Genomic DNA, 23768 nt, shown 5'->3' with positions numbered 1-23768 from the left:
CAAACATTGTGTTCAGTGCTGTAGAAGAAGCAAGAATACATATAATCCCAGCCCCAAAGAGTTTATAGTTTAAACGGGCAGGCACAGAAGGCTTGTCTATGCTAGGAAAATTAGAGGCCAGCCGCTTTACAGTCATGGTGCGGCTGTACCTGTGGGAGCAATAGCATAAGTACAAGTGCACGTAAGACTCCATTGTTTTTATAATAGGCTGTCTCATGAGAACTGGCTCCTGTATTATTTATTTAGGTATTTATTTATATTAATGTAGTGTCTGGGAGGCCAAGGGATGGACCAGGATACCATTGTGCTAGGTGCTGCACAAACACAGAACAAAAACCAGCCCCTGCCCCAAATGTAAAACTATTATTTTTATTGGAAAACAGAATTGCAGGAACAATCTGTTGCTCCTGTTCCATGCATAGTGCTCCGCGAGTGTCATTCACACCACACAACATTCCTCAGGAAACAGATATTATTATAATAATAAAAAAACAGGAAAAAGTATCATGGCAAAGTCCTGTGCCCTTTGCTGCTGATGAAAGTTTTGTCATTGGCTTCAGTGGGAACAGGAGTTGGCATGCAGTTGGTTACAGGTGTCATGGAAAGTGTTTTCCCATTTTTATTTTTCCACAGACCCCTGATTCTCTCAGAGGAAGACTAAAGGGGGGGCTAAGCATGCACTGAAATCACGCCAGATAGCATATAGATCCACCAATATCAGACTACAGTGGAACCCTCTTATACTGAAGCTGTTTGTTTCACAGAAACAGTTGATGCACTCTAACTGGCCTCACAATCTGCTCATTGGAGGGTACTGACACAATTCAGGACATTCATCCTCCTTTTCTATGAACAGTTTCACTAAATCCAAGTCAATTGTAAATGGGTTCCACAGTATACACTAAAATGTGTCTTCTTGACAGTTCCTGTGTCAGCCTTTCTTGTTCTGACTCAGTGATATGTTTTTTCTGGCAAAGTTTCTTCCAGTGGCTTTTAAATAAATCTTTGATTTACTTCTACTTTATTAAGACCCTGTTGAAAAATCACGCTATAGCATCAGGGGACATTGATACCATGATATCATAACTTGGATCCTTCCTGGCGGTCTTCAGAAAGGGTTAAATTAATATTCCCAGTGATGCATGCTTGTCAGTAGGATGCTGGCTGTGTCTGGAAAATGCACAGACCCGGATGGGATACTAAACAAGCTTTCTTGGAATTTGCATTTTAAAAATAAAAGTTTTTAAAAATTAATCATTCTCAGCTCAACCAATCTTGTCAGATACTTATTCACTGATGAGAGGGGGCCATTTCAATCCTGGTAGCCAATAGCTACATCTGAAATACATCTATTGATGAGCAGAGCTGTGAGCAGAGCTGTGATGATAGCAAATGTGTTTTTGTTGCGGGCACATTATCAGTAAAATATTGATCAAAAACTGGGAACAATGTAAGAAATGTTTAAAGATGTTAGTGGCCAATGGGACAACTTGCCTGAGTAAGGACTGCAGGGTTGTGCTCCCAAATGGATGAACAATACAAGAATGTGTTCCTTTAAAGCAACAGCACAACTGTAACACTGGATCCCAGCCTGGGTTGGCACACTCAGTTAGTCATGCACAAGATGTTGCAGTGTAAAGCCAGCTCCTGGAGTTCTTCCAGTAAAATAATGTTGACTGTTTTCCTGTGGGTGGCTGGATGAAGTCCCCACAAGGCAGGGAGACACGTCATGTACAACCAGCAGTGGTAGGGTTTTCAGGATACAGCTGATCATGATCTTAAAGGCAGCTTCACCAAACTGTGCATTTTTAACAAATCATGTACTAGTATGTTACAAATATGTCCAAATCCTTATTTTTAGCATGTTACAAATTATATCTGAGGTTACTGAAATGGAAATCATTTTAAAAATTGAATTGACTTTTCACATGTATGCTGTTTATGTTTGCTTTCTGAGTTAGGATAATTAAATAACTTAGTTTTATCTTTGTTCTTAGTCAGTTTCACTTATAGATTCTAGTGCACTAGGAAAATGAAGGAAAATATTGATTTAGTTTAAAAAAACTATTTCTAGTGGAACTTAAAGCCATGGAAAATTTCTACTGGTTGCACGGGTTTTTGTTTTGTTTTGTTTTAACGTCTCCTGTTACAAAACCTAATTTTGGGCCACATTTGACAGGGATGCTATATAGGAACATAAATGTGAGTACAATACCTCTGAATTATGACTTATGAGTTTCTTTAGGCTTTTAAAATATTTTAATACTTACCTGGCTTAATTCAGGGAACAGAAGGTTATGTAAATAGAAAGTCAATCTGTACATCTGCTGCCCAAGCATTTTAGCAACAGAGCGTTAAAACATGCATTTCAGTTTAATAAACTACAATTTAACCACTGGTGTTACAAACAGTGATGATGAAACTCTGCAGAAGATTTCTGAGCCATGAAACAATGTTCCATTTTCCCATAAATGTTTTCCCTAAAAGTTTTTTCTTTCTTTTCTCTATGTGAATATTGTGGGACTCTGATGTAAGTGTTACAGATTTGCATGGTTTTTCATCTGAGCTATTTTGAATAGACTAGCTTCCTCCTTGCACTTAAAATCTTAATCATTCGTGGGATGCATTTGTATTAACTGATGACTCCGTTGATGATGTGACTAGACTTGTTTGCCTGATTAATATTGAGCCTGACTGAAAGTTTTGAAAAGATGACCCTCCTGACTCCCTTCGTTTTTATGATTGCTGTATATATAGTGTGCGGTTGTGGTGGCTGTACCTAGCTTCTTGGTTTGGCAATGAAACAGTTGCTGTGAGGCATGTGATTTGTCCAGTTACCTTCTGGAAATGAATACCTTTTGTATCAAATGCGGGTAAACAGATTCAGCTCTGTAGTATATGTAGTGTTGCTTTCACTGATTCATTAACCGGTGTGGAAAAACTAGGCTGATTGATCCACAGGAAAGAAAACGAGACTTTGCTTTTGTGCTACCTTGTCTTGCATTATAGCATTATGATCTCTTAACACATAACTGATACAATATGTGACTTTGGTCCATCCTATTCTCCTGTGGGAATTTAATCAGTAAGGGACTCCTGGCACTGGGCAAAGTTAGTCCTTTGCTCATCCACAGATCACATACGGGACCAGGTTTTGACCTCTGTCATACCAGTGTAAATCCATTGAGATTACTCTGGATTTTCACTGGTACAGAGGAGAACAGAGTCCTGTCCATAATGATGCAATCACTGAGCAAGTGCTCCACTATGAAAACTCATTTGCTGCTGCATAATAGATTTAGTCCTTTCTCAAGGAGGATTTTACCAGCCTACATAGAATCATAGACATTAGAGATGACCACGACCCATTACGTCATGTTCTCCATCTCGTTGGCAGTAATCGCTACTATTTTAGGCCCCGACTCAGCAAAATACTTAAGCGCATACGTAAGTGCTTTTTACCATTGGGGTTTTAGGCCCAAATCCTCAAAAGATATTTAGGTGCCTAACTCCCATGGATTTCAATAGGAGGTAGGTGCATAAATACTTTTGAAGACATGGGTCATAGTGCTTTGCCTGACCTAATTCTAAATGTCTGAAGCATTGAGCCTCAACAGGCTGCTTAATTTTGTTTCCCTCAGAGCGAATTAAAACTCTCACTTGCGAAAGCAGCCAGATACAGACGTGCCTCGGTGATAATCGCAGCCTGCGGGGAGACGCCCCGGCATATACTCAGGTTTATCGTTATCATAAGGCAGCAGCCTCAGGTCAGCTCTGGGAGCTGAGCCATAGAATTCATCTCCGTGCAGATGGAGTGCTCCAGTCTCTTGTGTGCCATGCAATGCTGCTGCTTAGAGCAACGCATCCAGGTTTGCTTGGAGATGGGCAGGAGTATGCGGGGCAGGCCGAGACCTCATCCACACACATGGAGTTCAGGCTGAGGTGGGAAAATGGATTCTTGCTGAGCAGAGTGTGTCACAGAGCAGATGTGCTGTAATCTGTGAGGCAGAGGGAGGAGGGGGAGGGAATTGGCCGGCCATTGTTGCTCATATACAGCCACCTGCTGACCATTATGTGAAACACCTACAGCGGCCACACTGAAGGAGACTAGGCTGTTCCTCTAGTCTACAGAAATGCTTTGTGATACAGCAGCTAGTTCAGGGATGGGCGGTGGGGACCTAAAATCCAGCACCAAAGCTTCAGTCCCTTAATAAAACATTTTAGGAAGCACGAAAAGGTCACCCAGCCTCACATGGCCTCCCTTTCAAAGAGCATGTCAGTTCCACCGCATTTCTAGACCCAGTGTTTAATTTGCTAAGCCCTGGCACTACTAGGTTTGGCAGTTCATAGCCCTGGCACTGCTAGGTTTGGCAGTTCATAGCCCCTGGCACTGCTAGGTTTGGCAGTTCATAGCCCTGGCACCTCTGGGTTGCTGCATCAGTTATGAATGTAAAGAAATCACTTGAGCCCCAGCACCTCTTTCATTGCAAATTAAGCACAGTCTATACCACTCAATCCACTCCTTCTCCAGAAACTAATCAAGCTACTGAACTCATCAATATGCTCTTTGCCTCAATCTCTTTTCCCAGTTGCTTATGGCGTGTGTGTTTATTATTGAGGTTATTGCCCTTTGCATGAAGTACAAAGTTCCCTATTTATTCTGTTTTTCCTACAGCAGAATCTGGTTTAGAGAATTTACCTCCATCGACGTTATCCATTTCCTTTCTCTTTCCCAAACAGTCACGTCCACAGAAACCATCCCACAGCTGACACCAATTCACACTCTTCTTGGCAGCCTTTCGTCCGTAACACCCTGCTCTGTCACTATTGTATATTGTGGTGTGTTGGATCAACTGTCCAATACTGCTCTCCCCATCTGTGTTCGGAGGAGACCCTCTGCACACACATATCCCCCCCCCCGCTGCCTTGCAGAGGGTGTGGGATTAGTCCTTTCCATGGCACCTTCTTCCCTCCCACTCAGGAATCCAGGGACGGTACTTCCTGGGTCCCAAACCCACAGACTGGTAGGGGTCAGTGGTTCTCAATCTGCAGCCCAATCACCACACAGCTGCGGGCCATGTGACATCCTCAGGGCCATACAGGTAGTGTATGTGTGTGTATATATATATATATATTTAGATAGCTAGCTAGAGAGATAGATGTAGTGTGGATATGGCCCACATAACACATAGGGAGCTGCATATGCAGCCCAAAATGGTAAATAGGTTGAGAACCACTGGGTTTGACAATCATTGTTTCCCTTTCCAGTTCTGTGGAGTCCAGATTGCTAGTAGAACACAAATGGCTCCTGTCTGGCAGGTTTTTGGTGGCTTCTGTGAAGTGAGTTTGAGATTCTCAGTCCAATTCCTGCGGGACAGGGGCCCATGTAGCAAAATCACCCTCATCAACAGAGTGAATTGGCAGTCGCCAAAGAGAGAGAAAGGACTAAAGCAGCTGGAGACCGAACCCTCACACTTCTAGAAAGAGATGTGGGCCGGGCAGGGTTCAGACAGACATACTGGTGGAACACTGCTGCTGCTATTCATGTGGTACCTGACCTGTGGATAAAGAGAAGATTTCAGTGGGCGGGGCTGTCCATCTGGCATTTGTATACCAGCCCCAAATTCAAAAGAGAGAGAGAGATAGCAACAATGTGAGCCTAAGAAATGTGTGGTTCAACTCTTGTCAAGGCTGCTGGTCTCTTCCCTATTTCTCCCGTTACCTGGAACATGCTGGCTTTAGGAATAAGGGACTGAGCACATTTGATCATGTAGAGTTTGCATGTTTCTGTGGATTTCTGGTTTTAGCTGCTTGTGGATCTGTTGCAGCCTGTTTGCTGATTCTGCCGGATACTGTGGCTAATGTAGGTCACATTCCCCCCAACAGCCCACCACCTCCCTTAAAATATATTCCCTGGCCAAGGGAATATCATTGTTCATGCGTGGCAGCACGCAGTTTGAGTTGCATTATTTCACTTGTTTAGCCATTGCTGCATTTCTCGAAAAATAATGCAGCTGTGCGACAAGACAAAAGATTACAGTTTCTTTGGGAGTGGGTAGAAACTGGGCTTGCTCACAATGGGGAGATATTTTAACCAATTCTAAAACTGGTTCAGTTAAACTGAGTCTAAAAATGGTTAGCACCATAGTGTAGACCCAGTTATAGGTGGTTTAAGGCAGTCTGACCCATTTTTACTGAACAGAAAACAATCAGACTGCCACAAACTAGCTGTACACGATGGTTCTTAGACCAGTTTTAAGCTCAGTTTTAAAACCAGTTAGAATGTTTCCCCAGTGTAGACAGACCTTAAGGGCCAAATTTTGTCAGTCCTTTGAATTTAATAATAATTTTGCTCAAGTAAGGCCTGCAGGATATTGTCTTTATGTGCTAGGATATTATAGAATAAAATTAGAAAATGAGTTTCCCAAAGCATAACCAGCCTTCGGTGACGACACCGCAGCAGCAGGAGCTGCGTGTTTTCAGAGGGTTCCTACGGCAAGGCTACAAACAAGTTCAGTAAAATTTGGGTTCCTCCTGTGACCCGTCCTTGCCCAGGGCAGCCACCTGAGAATGCCAAGGTCAGGGCAGGCTGTAAAAAGGGAGCATATTCTCCCAGCACTGGTGGGTGGCACTGAAGCCAGACTTCCCAACCAGCCACAAACGGTGCTTCTGATTCTCCCAAACCGGTTATCAAGAAGCCAGTACACTAATACACACAGCCCCCTTTACTGCATTCCAGTCTCTGGCTCCCAATCAGCCACTAGGTCCAGTAAAGAGACCAGTTGTTTAAACTCTATGCTCTTTACTAAAAAGGTTCCCTCTGACCTCAAAGGATCAGCCACAGTACCAGATCAATATAAGTTTGGATCTTACCCAAAATACCACGCTGCCCAGCCAATCCTTTAGTAACTAAAACTAAAGGTTTATTATAAAAAAAAAAAGAGAAACAAACCATAAGAGAAATGTTAAAGGATTAGAGCAATCAGATACATATAAATGATTTAAAAGTCCATACACATCAGGTTTCTAGAAGAATTGTGGCGTCACAAGCTTGTACAGTTCCTCTGGCATACATCCAGTATCTGGATGGGTCTTAGTCCTTCGGTTCAGTTGAAGGTGAATTGATCCAGAGGCAGGTATGTGTCTGTAACTGAACAGGAACAAAAGACAAAATGGTTTCCCAGGCCTCCGCCTTATATACCCCCTGGCCCTGGCCATGCTGTCTTGTGGAATTTTACAGGAACTAAAATGGAGTCCAGAGTCACATGGGCCAGTCCTGGTGCCTCATCAGGTATATCCCTGGCTTTTCCCCCTGGGCCCCTTGCACCTGGGAATGTGTTAATGGGCCATTAAGCAGATTATTGTCCTGCTGCCATCCAGTCTGGGGTGTTGCACAGGCAGCACAATTTGAAATGCAGATATTTCAAATCTGTCTATAACTTCCATTACACATATAACACCTGAACATAAACACCATCATCCTACTTAGCACATTATCGCCTTTCTAACAGTACCTCACATGAATTATTATGATTTTGACACACTGATGTCAAACAATATACTAAATGCCCCCCCCCCCAATCCAGCCAGTGTGACACCTCCTAATGCAAGGTTTGTTTAAGGTTCAAGCAATGTAGAAGGAAGGATAGTCTTGTGGCTAGAACAGACAATGGAGCAACAGGAGACATGGATTCTATCCTAGTTCTGCCACTGACTCATTGTGTGATGTGGGGCAAGTACGTCCCCGCCCTATATATACTTCAGTTTCTCCAACTAAAAAGTGAGAATAATATCCCCCTCTGAGAGGAGTTGTGCTTTATTAATGTTTGCATGGGCTTTCAAATGGCACATGCTATATATAGATGAACAAAATATTATTTCCATCTATTTTGTAGTACTCTAGCTTCTTACAATCCTTCCATTTCCTTTAGAGATTGGTCAGCCACTATTCCACTGAACCAATCTCCATCTGGAAGATTACATTTCAAGCTCTTCATTGGTGATTTTGAGAATGATGTCACCATATAGAAAATAGCCAATTGGCTGACACTGTGGAATCATAGATATTTAATATTGCTCCTGTCTTCCATATTGCTACTGGAGTGACTGAAAAATTTGAACTATTAACTGCACAGTATTGTGGGGGGTTTTTCCAGTGAGGGCACCACTTGAAATGCTTCCCTTTAGAGATTCTGCTTCTAGCAGTGAACTTAAAACACAGCTGTAAACAGAGCCCGCATATAAATTGTGTTTTTGAGCAATTACGGTGGCTGAGTGCATCGGGTGATTAATACCAGTGTGGTATCTTGCATACTTTATTAACAGAATGAACTAAAACTGAGTTCTTCCTGCAAATGTCATTTTCCAGGTATCAGAAAAAAATGTTGTGCAATGAAAATGAAATGTACCCAGACTTATTTATAGTATGATAAAGAGAATATTTAAGATTTTCCCACACTTTTTTTTAGCTCTGTAATCATCTCTAAAACCTGAAATCAGCATTGTTCCTGACCGCTGTATAGTGCAAATTTGAACATTTTTCTACCCTGCTTGACATTGCTGGGAAAGCAGACATATCCTGCACTTACTAAGAAACACTAGCACCATATTCCGACCTTGCTGTTGAGATGATAGATAAATTGATAGAGGCAGCAGGGGCTAGTGGTTTGAGGATACCATGGCCTAGTATTTGGAGAGGCAGCCTGGTCTACTGGACTAAGATCATAGCCCTTGGGAGCTATCAGTTTATTTCAACAGGCATTGGACAGGGCCCTAGATCTGAGTTCTAATTCTGACTCTGCTACTGTTGTGCTGTGCGACTTTAAGCAAACCACTTAATCTTGCTGTGCTTTAATCTCACCATCTATATAATAAGGATAGTGTTAGAGCTGAGTGAATAATGGATTTTTTTGGTTTGAGGTTTGATTCAAACTGAAACACATTTTTTCAAAATTTTTTTGTCAAATTGCAAAACCTGAAAACTTTTTGTTTCTAATGGACAGAAACAATTTGTTGGTTTTTTTGGTTTTGTTTCAAGTTGACCATTGTGTGTTTGGTTGACTCCAACTGGCTTTTTTTCCCTGAGTTTTTGTTTAAATTCAGCCAATTTGGGTGTTTTCCAGCTTTTTTTTTTTAATTGGCCAAATTTGAAGTGGAAATGCTGTTTTGCATCAAAAAGTCAGAAAAAAACCCACATTTTGAAATAGTCCCAAATTCAACAAATAGTTTGGGCTCTGCAAAATACATTTTTCTAAGAGGGGAAAAAAGTCACCTCGCTCTAGTAGTAATATTTACCTAATTCAGGGGTGTCATGAACATTGATTAGTTGAGTACTTTGAAGACTTAAAATGCTAAGTATACTTATTAGGAATTTAAGGATCCTCTATCGTATTTAGCTCAAGCCATTTGTGCCCTTATTAGCAGTCTGAGAGGTAGAAATTGCTATTTTATGCTCTTTTAGATATTATAAAAAAATCTATAGTTTAACTGGACCTTGAGCCAGTAATTGTCATTAATATTTGTCCAAGCAGCAAAAGTTTCCATGCCCACGACATTTCAGAATGGAAAAGACATAAACCATCAATTTAACTATGAAAGCACCGTAGCAAATTGTCTGCAGAGGGGTAGGAGGCTTAGTCGGAGCTAGGTACCATTGCATTGATTGATACCTTGTACTACTCATTAAAAATACAATCTAATTTAACTGTCTGGATACACCATAGCAACCTTAGACCACAATCTGCCAGTACTGCTAATGACTCATACGGCCTCCATATAATAGCAGTTATATAGCACTTTACAAGTTCAAAATGCTGCACAGACATTAACTATTAAACAACCATTTACAGTCTGCACACAGCAGGACAAATTCAGTTACATCAATGTTTGTAGTAAAAGTGGCTTTGGAAATCTCCCAGAATCCACTCCTTCTGGAAGCGGTTCCAGGAACTATAGAATAGATGTCCTGAAGGCAATGCAACTGAATGAGTTAGAAAAGTAATAAACATGGAGGCAAAACTGCAGCAGTTCAGAACAAAAGGCAGCATGGCTAGTGTGGGCATATGGAACCATTCCTGCTTCCACTAGTGTAGTCATACCATTCATCCAGGAATGGTTCAGTCCTCTAGTGTGAACACAGCCAAAGTGGACAATGCAAGAAGAGATCTGGTCGCTCCTCAAGTCCAGTTACAAGTTTGTTTGTGTGGTTTTTTTTTTTGGTTTTGCTGAGGTGAAAACATTCCCTTGGTGTGTCTGTTCAGATCAGTATGCTGCCAGAATGACTTTCTTAGAGTGATTATGTGTGATCCAAATATGATTAAAACCCAACTATTTATGGAATCTACATTACATCAGATGGGCTATAAAATTAATCTAAATTCCATCTAAAAAAGTCCAGCACAACTAATAAACACACCAGAAGCTGGGGCCACTTTGATTTCTGACATCACAACCACTATTACTAGAGTGTGATGGATGAGCGCCATTTCTATTAATCTCTGGAAGATGCATGGCTGTGGGGTGGGGTGTGTTAAATGAACTGCAGAAGCCAAGTCACCACTGACCTTCCTTGTCCTTTGTTTTCACCATGTAGATTTTAAAATGCTGTTGTAAGTGGTTGAGGTAGACATGGATGATGCGTGTGAAAAGCCTCCTGAGGCAAACTGTGAAACAAAAGACTTAGTGTTCTCGGATGATGAAGAGTATGATTTATTGGAGCACATGTTCAAGAACAGAAGGCCCCAAAAGAAGGAAAAACCCCTTGAGGTACTTCCATATTGGAAAAGGTGCTATGACCTCCAAGGTCCTCTCGATTTCCAGAGGGTCATCTCTCTTTGGAATGGAAACACGGGTTTGAGGGCAACATTCTAGTCTTAGTCTTGCAGAGTGGGTCTGGACATAGATATTCTGCTCTTCCTACAGATGTGGAATCTCCCAGTGGGAATTGTAAGTTCCAGACATGTAAGGAGAGAAAATCAGAGCTGGGCCTCAGCTGCAAAATTTGGATCTAGCTTTGAATTCTTCCCAAGTTTTGAGGTGTTTGGATGTGGGGTTTTGGAGATATACAAAGCTCTCCATTTCACTTTGCATTTACTTAAAGGAATTTTTTATTGTCATATCTGAAGGGAAGACAGCTGGGGAGATGGGCCAGGACCACAACTCTAGATCCAAACACCCCATTACTTTGGGAGAATTCAGAGCCAGATCAATATATATTCAATATGGACCTGATCCAAAGCCCATTGAAATTAATGTCTTTCCACTGATTTCATTACTTCAGTGGGTTTTGAATCAGGCCCTGTACTAGCAAGTCTGCTTTAATTTGTAACAAAGACAGACAGACATAAAAAGAATACAGAGCATGCCTTGTGCCCTGCCAAAAAAGATTTTAGCATCATTCATGCTGATAGGAAATATAGCCGCAAGGCAGAAAAGTCAAAGGAATAATACTTAAAGGAAATCAGAGATGGCAGACACGAGGAAGCCTTCCAGATCTTTGGGGAAACAGAGGCAGCTGCTGTCTGCCTGAATATAGGTCCAAAGAAATCAAAGAGGAGAAATAACTACCAATGGGTAAGTCAGAACAGTTACATCTTAACTCGGCTCAGAGAGAAAGTATGAAAGGAGATGTTGTGTTAAAAATAATATTTGTTGCTCTAGTTTGCTTATCTATGGTTCTAATAATACCTGAGATAATTAACAGCGGAGGAATTTTGAAAATCTCAGTTACGTCTCACCAGTTATGCTACCCGTTAATTCCCTGAATTGCTGTCAGCCGATCCCAGCCCCGCCCGTGCTATCGGTAGTGAGGGAGAGAAGAGACATGCCCTTTTTGAAGACTCCCGGTCTTTGGACGGTAACTCCTCCGGCTAGAGCATTGCCCCTTCTCCGATGCTACTATGAAGGGAGAGAAAGATTGTGGCTGCCCATAGACAAAACTGTGAAATGGGCCCCCAGCACAGATCCACTCCCCTTTTCCCTGTCAGGAGAGCTCTGCCCTCTCCTCTCTACCCCAGGAGGAGCCCAGACCTATGCAGCAATGACTCCTCTGTTGTGTCAGAGTGGCTTTGCTTCCCCAGTCGCAGTCCTCTCCAAAGCTACTGTAGGATCTGCTCCTCCCCTTGGTGGCTCCTATTCCAGACGTGGTGGCTATATTTCTGGCAGCTCCACACACAGTACCGGATCCCTGAGTGCCACAAAATGGACCGACAGAATCACCTTCTGTCAGCTGTTCCGGGGGAGCCTCTCCCAGTTCTGCTCTTCTGGCTGGAAGCTTTAGTTCTGATATTTCTGTTCCGTCAGGGGCATGCAGAAGGGGGGGCAATCAGGGGCATTACCCTCCCCCCCCAATAATCAGCACCTGGGGCCACCACAGTGGGGAGAGCATGAACTCCTCAAGGGCCCCAACGGGGCAGAGGGGAACAAAGTCCTCTGGCCCCAGGGCCCCCGCAGGGTGGGGAGACACAGATCTTTTGGCCCCTGGGTCCTCATGGGAAGGCACAGAGCTCCTCCGGCCCCTGGGGCCAGGCAGGAGATGCGGGGCCAGAGAGCTCCTCTGACCTGGGGCCCCGGCAGTGGCACAGAACGTGCCTCTCCAAAAACGCCCCATGTCCTGTGTTTATGTTCCATTAGGTCGGTCGTGCTCTTCAAGAATTCAGAGATGAAGAAGTCATTGAGCATGGGCTTGTGATCCAGGCATGGACCTGGGTGACTTGGGTCCTAGTGCCAACTCTGCCACAGACATCCTCTGACACTGGGCAAATGGCTACAGAAATATAAACAATGAATAATAAAGAGATCATTTCATGGGTCCCACTGGCTATTAGATTTATGTTGTAGAGGCCTCAGATATTGGTCGCTGCCAGAGGCAGAGTAATGGAGTGGCTGAGCAAATGGTCTGATCCAGTATAATGCATCTCATGGTCATTTTACATCACTTAGCTGAACCCTCAGGGTTGTCCCAGGTCAGAATTGAGATGGACTGGCAGAGTGCTTCCCCTTACAGTGCCTGGCCTCAGCCTCTCACTTTACAGAGCCCCTGTTGTATGTGATGGACAAATATCCACCGGGCCCTCTTAGAAACCATCCAACTCATTCTCTTGGGACCCAAAGCTCAGTTAAATCCAAGTCGGGTTAGGGAGGCGGGTAACAGTGAGTGTTGGAACAAGTGTAGTTTTTTCATGCATGGAAAGAATAAGAAGCCAAACACGCCCCTTCGGAAAGTCACAGCTTTTCTGCACTGAGCTCCTCGGCCTTTGTTAAAAAGGCAGCAAATATTTAAAGACTTCGTTCCCACACCCTGTACCTGATGTCTTTAAAATACAACAGAAATAGACCAGAGAAACAGTTAGCATTACATAAAGAGAAGCTGGGAGGAGACTTGAGATGCAGAGACCTTTAAATGCCAGCCATGAGTTAACTCATGAGTCCCTGGTTGTAAAGATTGAAATAGGTGAGATAGCAGAAGTCGAGTTGTCTCTGCTGAGATCTGGAAATATATATTTGTTCTAGATGAATTATGGGTAACTGCAAACTAATGGAAAGACGAGGACTTGAGAATTATTTAGAAATTATCCCCTGACTATTCCCCAAGTAAAAAAGAAGGATGGACCCCCCAACAGTTAGGGGCTTACCAGACACTTGAGTTCAATTCAAATCTGTTCTTCCACAATGACCTCTGTGACTTTAGGCACGTCATGTAGGCCCAGAGCCTCAATGATTTCAAATGGAAGTCGGTGAAAGTTAGCCACCTAAAAACCTTTGGGGATCTGGGCTTTAGTCTTGCTATGCCTCAGTTCCCCATCTGTAAAATGAGGATAATACAACTGCCCTAGCTCACAGGGGTGTTGTGAGGATAAATGCATTAAAGATGGTGATGTGCTCAGATACTGGGGGGGGCGGGGCGGGCTGTGTAAATACCACAGATAGCTAGATCTGCCAGCTATGCGACAAACTGCGAGAAGCTCAATCCTACGGTCCATACTTGGGCCAAACTGCTGCTAATTTCATGAGCTTTTTGCTGGTGTAAGGATTTCAGGCTTGGGGCCCAGAGCAGATTTTGGGTACGGTCTGGTAGAGAATAGGAGTGGGTGGTAGATGCCAGGTTAAGCTGCGTGACAATGGCCCACACTACTCAGGCCTGGGGTAAGTGGGCACAATTTATAGTGAATCCAATATCTGTTCCCCCTTAAACCAGAGCAGCTTCTGGCCCTGTGTGTTGAACAAAGCTTACTACTCAGCAGCATATTGCAAAGTGATTTGTATGTTGTATCACGTTTATAATCATTCAGCTGCTAAACACTCATAATGTCTACTACCATGTTATGGAGCGTCACAATAAGCAGTCCTGCTCTGTGTCGGCAGCTTGTTACATGACGTATGTAAATACATTTTTAAACCGAGCAACACTTTCTACTTTGCTTTAAGATTCATCTGACTAGTTGCCTGGGTGATTCTCACAAACCGTAACTGTGTCATGCTGTAGCTGTGTTGGGTGAACTACACACAACTGGTTAACACCAGCACGTGGTTGTCTATTTGCTGCTCTGTGTGCTTGCTCGCTATCAGACTGTTTATCCACCTGGGGAATGGGGCAACTCAGGACTTGAGTAAAACAGAATTAATCTGGCACCTGCCACTTCGGCAGCCCTGGTAGACTTCCTTGGCAGATCTGCCTCTGAATCGTCCGGTGAACTGTCTGCTTGTAGCTCACTTATTATGTCGGAAGGGTTCTAGTTTTAAGACCTCCACATCAGTAATGTAACTGTAAGGCAGAATTTCAATGATTCTGTTTTGAAATCATTTCAGATTGTGTCTGGGCTTTGTCCAGGCAAGGACTCTGGGTTGGCAGCTTGGCAAGAGTTCACAGGCTTCATCTGGCTGGCATAAAATAGAGAAGATTGCAGATGTCCTTGTCTTTTTTTATGAAGAGGCTGCCTGTGAAAACTACAAGTCCCAGCATGCATTGTTCCTTTTTGAATGGGCCTTAGGTTTTATGGGACCCAGACAACTGATTCCTCAGGTGTCCTGGAGCAGTGTTTGGAGGTGGGGAGTGGCAAAATTAGCATTCTGACACCTTTTTACTCTCCTGATCATAGGGGCATAACGTAGGGCAGTCTCAAGGCTTCTGTAAATTGCACTAGCTTGTAATGGCTCCCTAGGGGCCATTATACCAGTAGCGTTCATTGAAGCACAGTGTGCTCTGGCCATGCTCCTTCCTATCCATATTGCCTCTGTCAGGGTGATGATATTGAGCTAGCTAGAGGGCTTTAAGTCTCTCAAGGATTCTCTCATATTGGGGAAATTCCCAACTGCCTATTTAGGGATGCTTTATGTGGGGATTTATTAGGGATCTGGTTCTTTGTTTCTTCCTCTCTAAAATGTGGGTACCTACCTACCCTACAGAGGTGTCATGAGAATGAGTAAATTAATATTTGTATAGCACTTTGAAGATGTAAAACACTAAATGTTACTCTTGTTTCAACAAAACCTTCCCTTGATTCCCCACAGGCACCGCCTAGGACCCTTAGACCTCGCTTCAGGAAGAAAAGTACCTCGTCCTCTACCACTGAAACCATGTGAGTGCGATGAGCCAATAGCACCAAGATCCACAGAATGTCTCTCTTCTGCCTTAAAGAGCTACTCGCTAATTATGTAGAAAAACAGCAGTGAGATGGATGTGATTTGATGTGCAGCACTGCAGACATGGCCTTTTTCTCTTCCCTTTTCTTTCCCTTACATTACATGTTACTTGCATTTCCCCATAACATGGCTAGAATAACCTCACAGATGGTAACAGTGTCAGAGTCCCCGTTTCATTTGCAGAATATACAACCACTCAAGCTAGCCCTGTCAGTCTGTACATTTGCAACTATTAGTTGTGTCTGCATAGTTTTAGCTTGTGAATGCAAACAAAAAAATACTCAATAGCTCTCAAGGATACTTTGACTAATGTATCTATTTATGGCTTTGTACTTAATGAAATGAACTTGCAGGAGCCATAGATTTTTCTCCCAACCTTTCCTCCATCTTATAACAAGACTGTGATTGACGCGAGATATTTTGAATTCTTTCGACTGTACAGAATGTCCAAAACTTATTAGCAAAAGCTGAGCTGCAACTCCATTTCTTTTTCTGCAAGTAAATTATGTGAACTCCAGTCATTGCGCTGAAAATGTAAAGACAGAAAAACTTAGAGGTGATGAGGAAGAGAGATATACATGAGAATGAACTGATTTCACAAAATAAGCCAGGGAGTCTTAATTTTGATACTCCTGAGCCAGAAGAGTAGCAAATGAAAGAAACTAGAAGAATTAATCTTATAACTCTTGACTAACATTTTACTGGCAGTTCTACAGTACATGCAAGCCATGTTTGTAATAACTGCTACAGTGTAAACCAGAATCACATTAGCCATTGATTTCAAAGAGCAAAATTCACCTTCCTCATCTCCGTGTAAGAGCTCAATCCAGGTGTTCTGCTTTCCTGGCGTGGATGTGGAAATTTCATTCCCACAGCCAGAGAAGCAGCATTGGAATTGAGCTCCTCCCTGTGGCTTGGAGAGAATTTTCCCAGCACGTGGATTCTGGTTTAAACCACGAGACTCTGTAGTTTGGCTGGTGCATTGGTATCCATATATAAAAGCTAAATACAAAAAAAGAGGAAGAAGTTGTAGGATATGTGTAGTTGTGCTTAAAGTCGGTGTGTCCTGTAAATGTAAAAGCATGTGACATTCATAAATGAGTTAATTATGTGGCCCTTTGTGTTTGTTCTTGGTCCTATCCTATAGACTAGAAAAACTTTTAGACCCATGTGACATATGATTGCCATTGATAACTGATCAGTAAACAGACTTGATTATGAAAAGTACTGTTAACCTAGTTCAGGTCCAGAAGTGGTCCAGCATGCCAATAACTGGTTAGAGTGCACCAAGCTCAGCGATTAGCCTATCTGAAGTGGCCTTTGTTAAATAGATAGGTTTCTACATCCCAGCCTTTTCTCTAACTCATCTTGAGGTTTGTTTGTTTTTTTTTTTCTGAAGCTTCCTTTAATAGTTTGGGAAGTAAAAAAATGCCACTGTCCCCTCTCCACAAACATTTCTATCAGTTTGGTTAGCAAGAAGAAAGGGCAAAGAGTCATTTCCTGCGACTGCCACAATATTTGGACCTGTAACCTGAAAATCTGATCTCTCTTCTAAGCACTGAGTAGATTGTGTTTTGTAAAGAACATATGCTAATAAAAAAAATGCATTCTAGATGGCCGCTGGGAAAAATTCAGTCATTAGAACACACTCAGCTAAAGCTTTGGGGGAGCTAAGCTTGTGTATTTAAGTTAAGCATCTCTAGAGTCAATTTGATTTTTCAGCAAAAAATTTTTTAACATAAACTTTGCCTGAAGTGTTAGTAGAAATTAAAATCCTGTTGCAAGCAAGCTTCATGTTCAGTGCTACGCAATAGGGTGCCATAAGACAAAACAAAAGCTGACAAGTTTGCACTCAAATTATGCCAAAAATAAAAATAGATAGCTATATGTTTGATGAATTCTACTCTCACACACAGTATTAACATTCATCCTCACTAAAGTTATAAAATGTGTGTACGATCTGCTGTTTTACTGTAAACTTGACTGTTTAGATTTTCTTAAGTGCTGAGGTGAAACTGTTGACAAGGGAGTTGCCTTATCTCTCAAAGACATTCACTGTATAACTAAAAAAAAAATCTTTTCAGATCTCTGGCAAAAATGTGTTAATTTATCAACTGAGCTGTGTATTTGTGTATAAACTGACAAGAAATGCGAATGCCTAAACATGTGCACTTAGTGGTATAGTGTTCTGTACACAGAATAGAACAATCACTTGCTTTGATCAGTGTATTATAGACACAGGTTGTTTACAAATGCTTCCTCTAAAGGTTTGTCATTTTAACATTAAGATACATGTGTTTATTTGAGATCAGCATCAACATGTATGTTCTTTGGTCCTGATTCTTCTCTCAGGTACTGTCTCCCCTTGGGAATAACGTCAGTTCAACAATTGGTATAGCTACAGTGGGGCTGAGCCTTAGCAGTAGACAAAGGCAAAACTGGCTTTGTATCAGTTGAACTAATCTGAATATACTAATTGCCCCTTTAAGGAGAATGGGGCCCCAGCCAGCCCCTCTTCTGACTAAGCAGTTGCCACCCAGCTGAAGCAGTAAGGTCAAGGATCAGGTGATTGATAGCTTGAAGATCACCTGCTCCCTCATCACTACCAGCAAGACCTCATGTTGGGTCCTGGCCCCCCTCCAGCATCAGTTCTCAGCTCTGGGGAAAGAACCCAGTTTATATGACGCTCAGGTGGTTGTAAGCCTATATGGAGTAGTTAGGCTCCTACAAAAGACCCTAGCTCAGGGAATGGTATTTTGAAGAAATAAAACTAAAACCTTGAAGAGAAAGGGATTGAAATTCTGTGGCTGGAGAGAGTTCCGGGGTGCCTGGGCCAGTGAATTAGCTTGCAGGTATACACAGGATTTACCTTAATTATGAATAGGTAAACTTTAAGCCATTCACTGCAAACCCCCATGCATCCTTGTCTATCTGAAACTGTCAGCACCAGTGCAGCTACAATGATCACTGAAGCAGGGCTATTTCCTAACTACAGCCAAGGCTCCACTTACCCTAGTGAAAATCGTGAGTAACAGCCCAAAAGCCAAGGGAGTTATAGAAGTGTAAACCTGGTATGAGGAAGAGGAGAACCAGGCCTTCTGTTTCTAACAAGGGGAGAAATTACCTTGTGATTAAAAAATAAGAAGGAAAGGCTGATGAGAGGGATGTGATGCTTCCCCTAGCATCATGTAAACAGCCTGCTGCCTTTGACTGTGCTCTGTGAAATAAGCATGTTTTCATATAGTAATAGTATATATGTATTTGTGACAGAATGCCTGTTGATCAGTCTTCTTTTGCTTTTTGTTTGTTTCAGGTACCTTTTTGCACCTAGCACAGTATTTGAAATTGTAAAGAACACTATGCGTACTCTTGAGATTCACACTTATACAAACACATTTAAGGATCTTAACTGTGCACTTAAAAGTGGTTTCTTTCCCATGATCAGTAGAAAAGATCTGTGATAGGATAGTACACTTAATGCCTCATAAGGATGGACATTACAACAGTATTCCAAAGGTTGGAGTTTTGCTGGTTTTGTTATATTGCTTGATATACATCTTGAATAAAGTCTTAATCTTTTCTTTAAAAAAAAATATGAAGAAAGCATCTTCAGTCTGTTCAATGTATCTGGCAGGCCAGAGTACTTGTTACTTTTATTACTGCATTATTTAATTGTCTTAATTCTTGCTAACTTATATAGATGTATTTACCAAATGATGCATGTCCTTCAGAACTCCCTTCTGTATTATCAACAGGAAAAAAATATAGCTACTACAGATGTTACCAGTGAATTCATTGGACTGCCACAGCTTTATTGTACAGTAAGCCTTGTCTTGTCAAACAAGTGATAATGGAACTGATTGGCAGAAACTACAGTAAAGAGAATGGAACAGTGTGAAACTACTGTCAACATATTGTCTACAAGCTGCCAAGTTTTAAAGAACGCTAAGGATTTGGCCCTTAGTAAAGGCAGAAACAAAAATATCATCCTAGAGTGTAAAACTAAAAATCACATACATTGTTTCAGAGAAAAGGTGGTACATTGTGTGTACCACAATATGTAGTGTGAAGTAAAGGCAGACTTTAAAAGGAGAATTAACAAGCAGGCAATTATTCACAATTAATTAATACAAGAAACTAATGAAAATTAGAAACTTTCAGAGCGGTTGTAAGGGAAGTTCTGTAACTAATTTAGTGTTTGTTTTAATCACTTAAGTTATCCATTGATCAATATTTGGAACACTCTAGTTTTCAACATTTTCCAGGGGAGAAGCTACTTCAGTCCTACTCAGTATTAAACTGGGCAGTGTTATTAAAATGGTAGCCCTGTTCTCTTAATGCAGACACTGAGATAGCAACTGTTTTTTTGTTCTGTGTTTGTACAGAGCCTCGCACAATGGAATTCTAGGTGCGTTGGTAATACCCATTCTATATTTGTATTTTTAAACCTGCTTTAAACATCCCCATCTTAATATTAATTCTTAACATTTAGCTTAGATGTTCAACTACAACCATCGGTTATATCCTATTGCAAGAATCTCACCATGAGGAACTCGGAATATTTTGCTGAATCAAAATTTATCACCTTTTCACCTTGCCTCTCCTCCACTTTAAGTGAAATACAATAACCAACTATGACTTAATACTCCAATCACAATCCAGAATTAGTTTATTTTGTGTTGGTACCAATAATTCAGATCAGACTGAATATTTGCATGTTACATATATATGTGGAAAAGTGACACTGTAGTTATTTGTCTTTGGAAATGCATAAAAAGATCCCAGTCCACATAAAATGACATGTATTGGGCAATAAGAGGTAAAACAAAAGTGTGAACTGAGACATAGAAGAGAGAGGATATCTACAGTCGAAGGTTTGTGCGATCATGATATTTCTGGAAGGGATCATCAACGTACCAGTTTCTTCTCTTCCAGAAAGAAGTGGTCATTTTATCAAGGAGTTTACTTTGCGTTTTATTGCAAAACACTTGTTGCCTCAAGCGCATTTTCCGGGCAACAGACTTTTTCCATAATTTTTTCTTGTAACCAGCCTGTTAGAAAACAAAGAATTCTATGTCACTTTATCATAGATGGATGTACAGCATCAGCAATAATCTACACCTCAACAATCCCCTGCCCTGAGCAAGTCAGCTTTCAGCTCCCACCCTGGATTTTCTTTGTTTTTAGTCCACTTGCTACTGAACCCTATAGGAATGAAGGCAGGCAGGCAGCTGGTTCACTGTCTCTAAGTAACGGCAGATCCCATATTTAATAAAGGAAAGCCTTACCCTTTTCCTTAGCCACAGGCCACAGTGCAGTCGGAGAAATCTATGGACCACAGCTTTTACGGATTTCCTCTTTCCTTTTTGTCGGCTATAATATGTGAGAGTCCTCACTGGCTGCTGAAAGATACGTGGCAGTAAGGGTGTTACACTGAAATAAAGAACAGAAAAGATTAAGTATGTAATTTAAAAGGAACAACATGCCATTTCCCCAGAATTCAGCACCTGATTGTCTCCATCTGGAAGCCGAGAGTGGCTTTACACCAACTTGCTTGAGGAAATTTAAAAGCAAATTGATCTAACATTTCAGTAAGCCTTTTGGATGACTATTGACATCAACAAATATATTAAATTTCATTGCAAATGCCTGGTTGAATGAATCTCAAATATTATATTCTTATTATTATTTGTATTATCGTAGCATCTTAGAGTCTTAGTCATGGATCAGGACCCAACAGTGCTAGGCACTGTACGGACACTTTTCTTCTGTTTGTACCTTTTAAAAGTGGGGTGGAGAACTCAGGATAGTGTAACGCAAGAGCCATTTCAGGTGAAAAGTTAAAATTATATTTTTAACATTAAAGATTGGGGGGGGGGGGCCTTAATTAGTGAAAAACACCAGTTTTAAAACAAGATTTATTATTGCAATGAGCTGAGGTACATGTTTGAGGCATGCTCCATCTTGCATCTTCATTAAAGGGTCTTGACATGACACAGGTGGGAGAAGGAGGATTAAAAACTGATCCTATTTTCAAAAGGGACAAGTAGCAGCTGAATTTCCCATGCCAAATTGGAGAAAGTTGCTGCTTTTCAGGAGTGTTGATGAGGATATAGGGTTAAATCTGATTTCTATCCAAATTCTAACAACCTTCTCCTTATAGCTTGATTACACTAGTGTTTTTCTTTGTTTCCATCATTGCTCTTGCACTAATGCAACCTGCTTTGAGCAGAATTAGGTAACAAAAATGCTGGTGGTCTACACTGCACTCCATCAACTGCTACCACTGGTTGAGCTGCGGGCTACTGCAATGGTGAGAAACATGAAGGAAAGTTCTAGTGCACACTCCAGTGTGCATTACATGCTGCAAATTTTACAGCAGGTTCTTTGTTTTCCAGTAGGTTTTATGTATCATTCACCCTTTAAAAACATACCATACCTGTTCAAGATTGAGAGAGGACACCCACATGACAGATCACTAACAGATAGCAGAGGTTTTGTAACAGAGGAAGCTAACGGTGCCTTCACCCGCTTGAAATGTTGTACTGACAGTCCAGAAATAAGGCGGATGCTGCAAGAGCTGTTGTAGGCCAAAGGGACCAAAACATTCAGTGGTCTTAAAATCCCTATGGAGAATAGATAACACCAGCAAAAGTTAATGAAAAGTGAACAGTGGGTTGAAACCACCTGATACCTGAACCCATGTTTTATTGTTACAATAAACTACAATACCACTTAATTGTAAGTCTGCTGGATTCCCTATTTAGACACTTTGCAGGGAGCAGACAGCAGGATGGGCAAGGGTAATCATCAAAATCTAACTGACTGAAAACGCAGAGCTAGACATTCCTCAGACACTCTAACATATCATCAATGATTTTCATTCTAACACCAAATTAAGAATCATTAGCTTCTGGGTCTGAAAGGTTTGGGAGATGTGCCACCGACTGGCCAATGAAAATCAGTGGAAGCTTTATAAGGATGGTTGACTGACACACCCTGTTGGAAATACTATGCTGCGCTCACGTACATTATCTAGAATGACAGCCTTTCAATGGGCATTTTCAAACGAATGACATCTAAAAGTTAGTGTTCTTTTATAAACTGTAAGAGAAAAGATTGACATGAATAGTGATGCTTTCTTGTGTGCTCATCTATGAGCTGAAACTAAACATTGCAAACAGGGAACACAATTAATTCCCTCCTTACACGTTATACACACAGAGCGATTCTGATGCATTTCTTTAAACATGACACTTTCCTTTCATGGTCACCAGGACCACAATGAGCTAGGAGTCCCCCCCATTACCCTCCCCCTCACGGGCAAGGAGCCCCCCCCCCAGGCAAGGAGTCTCTCCCCATCACTCTTCCTTCCCCCTCCCCCCCGGCAAGGAGTCTCCCCCCATCACCCTTCCTTCCCCCTTCCCCCCCCCCCGGCAAGGAGTCTCCCCCCATCACCCTTCCTTCCCCCTCCCCCCCCCGGCAAGGAGTCTCCCCCATCACCCTTCCTTCCCCCTCCCCCCCCCCGGCATGGAGTCGCCCCCCATCACCCTTCCTTCCCCCTTCCCCCCCCCCCGGCAAGGAGTCTCCCCCCATCACTCTTCCTTCCCCCTCCCCCCATCACTCTTCCTCCCCTCCCCCCGGGCAAGGAGTCGTCCACCCCAATCTCCCCTTTCCCTCCTCCAGGGCAAAGAGCTCGCCCAGTGCTCAGCTCCGGACCGCAACCCCCGCCGCTCACTGACCCGACAGCCTGCGCCCAACAGCCGCCATCTTGCTAGCCGCGCAGGCTCGCTCCCTACGGCATGCAGCAAGGGACAAGACAGAGCAGCCCGCGCAGGGGCGGGGAGGGAGCTTCCAGGAACGGGGCGGGGGGAAGGGTGACCCGCTCGCGCGCCCCTCCTCCCCAAGGTGCGCGTGCCCCGGGGAGGGCCGGGGCCGGGTTCCCGTGTACACCTCCAGCAGAATCGGTCCCGCTCTAGGTGCCTGGCCTGCCTACTGCCTTCCTGGACGGTGGACGCTCGCTGGGGCCTGCTCCTTCAATAAAAGCCACATGAGGTGACCTTTGCAGCCATACAGAGTCCATTGCCCGACAGTTCTTATCGCAGGACCAGGACCTACAGCTACACTCT

The 23768-nt window shown here is 42.5% G+C and overlaps 2 protein-coding genes across 5 annotated transcripts in view; one reads left to right on the top strand and one right to left on the bottom strand.

Moving 5' to 3' along the window:
* The window catches only part of REEP1 (receptor accessory protein 1), an 83089-nt gene extending 63521 nt beyond the window's left edge, over positions 1-19568 (top strand). The window contains exons 7-8 of one of the 3 annotated variants that reach the window (XR_010923541.1): positions 15508-15575; positions 18953-19568. Coding sequence is in view for 2 of the 3 variants with exons in the window: in XM_067567617.1 (XP_067423718.1) it covers positions 10613-10764; positions 15508-15579 (224 nt within the window). In the remaining variant the exon portion in view is untranslated. Of the gene's footprint in view, positions 1-10612; positions 10765-12630; positions 12890-15507; positions 15580-18952 lie in introns of those variants that run through there. The other 2 variants (XM_067567617.1, XM_067567616.1) reach the window with 2 other exon arrangements.
* A 722-nt stretch (positions 19569-20290) lies between these two features.
* On the bottom strand, positions 20291-23536 carry MRPL35 (mitochondrial ribosomal protein L35). 2 transcript variants are annotated; one of them, XM_067567619.1, is made up of 4 exons: positions 23382-23536; positions 22079-22265; positions 20928-21072; positions 20291-20690 (listed from the first exon to the last, which is right to left on the bottom strand). In XM_067567619.1, exons 1-4 carry the CDS (start codon positions 23407-23409, stop codon positions 20502-20504), a joined length of 549 nt encoding a protein of 182 aa, XP_067423720.1. In that variant the 5' UTR covers positions 23410-23536; the 3' UTR covers positions 20291-20501. The 2 variants fall into 2 exon arrangements, with proteins under 2 accessions (XP_067423720.1, XP_067423719.1); XM_067567618.1 differs by lacking the exon at positions 23382-23536 and adding an exon at positions 22849-22919.
* Positions 23537-23768: the final 232 nt, after the last annotated feature.

This window comes from Emydura macquarii, unplaced genomic scaffold (assembly GCF_026122565.2).
Source record: "Emydura macquarii macquarii isolate MOO-44397 ecotype Brisbane River unplaced genomic scaffold, CSIRO-AGI_Emac_v2 contig_2795, whole genome shotgun sequence".
NCBI lineage: Eukaryota > Metazoa > Chordata > Testudines > Chelidae > Emydura > Emydura macquarii.
Note: the sequence above shows the minus strand (reverse complement) of the source record. Positions and strands in the feature narration are given on the sequence as shown.

What these genes read in the sequence shown, in the direction of transcription:
- MRPL35 (XM_067567618.1), bottom strand. Translation starts at nt 22,891, where the DNA reads ATGTTTAAAGAAATGCATCAGAATCGCTCTGTGTGTATAACGT. An exon ending in TCGCTCTGTGTGTATAACGT is followed by an intron (nt 22,266 to 22,848) that starts GTAAGGAGGGAA and finishes TATTCTCCATAG; the next exon opens with GGATTTTAAGACCACTGAAT. An exon ending in GCCTGTGGCTAAGGAAAAGG is followed by an intron (nt 20,691 to 20,927) that starts GTAAGGCTTTCC and finishes GTTTTCTAACAG; the next exon opens with GCTGGTTACAAGAAAAAATT.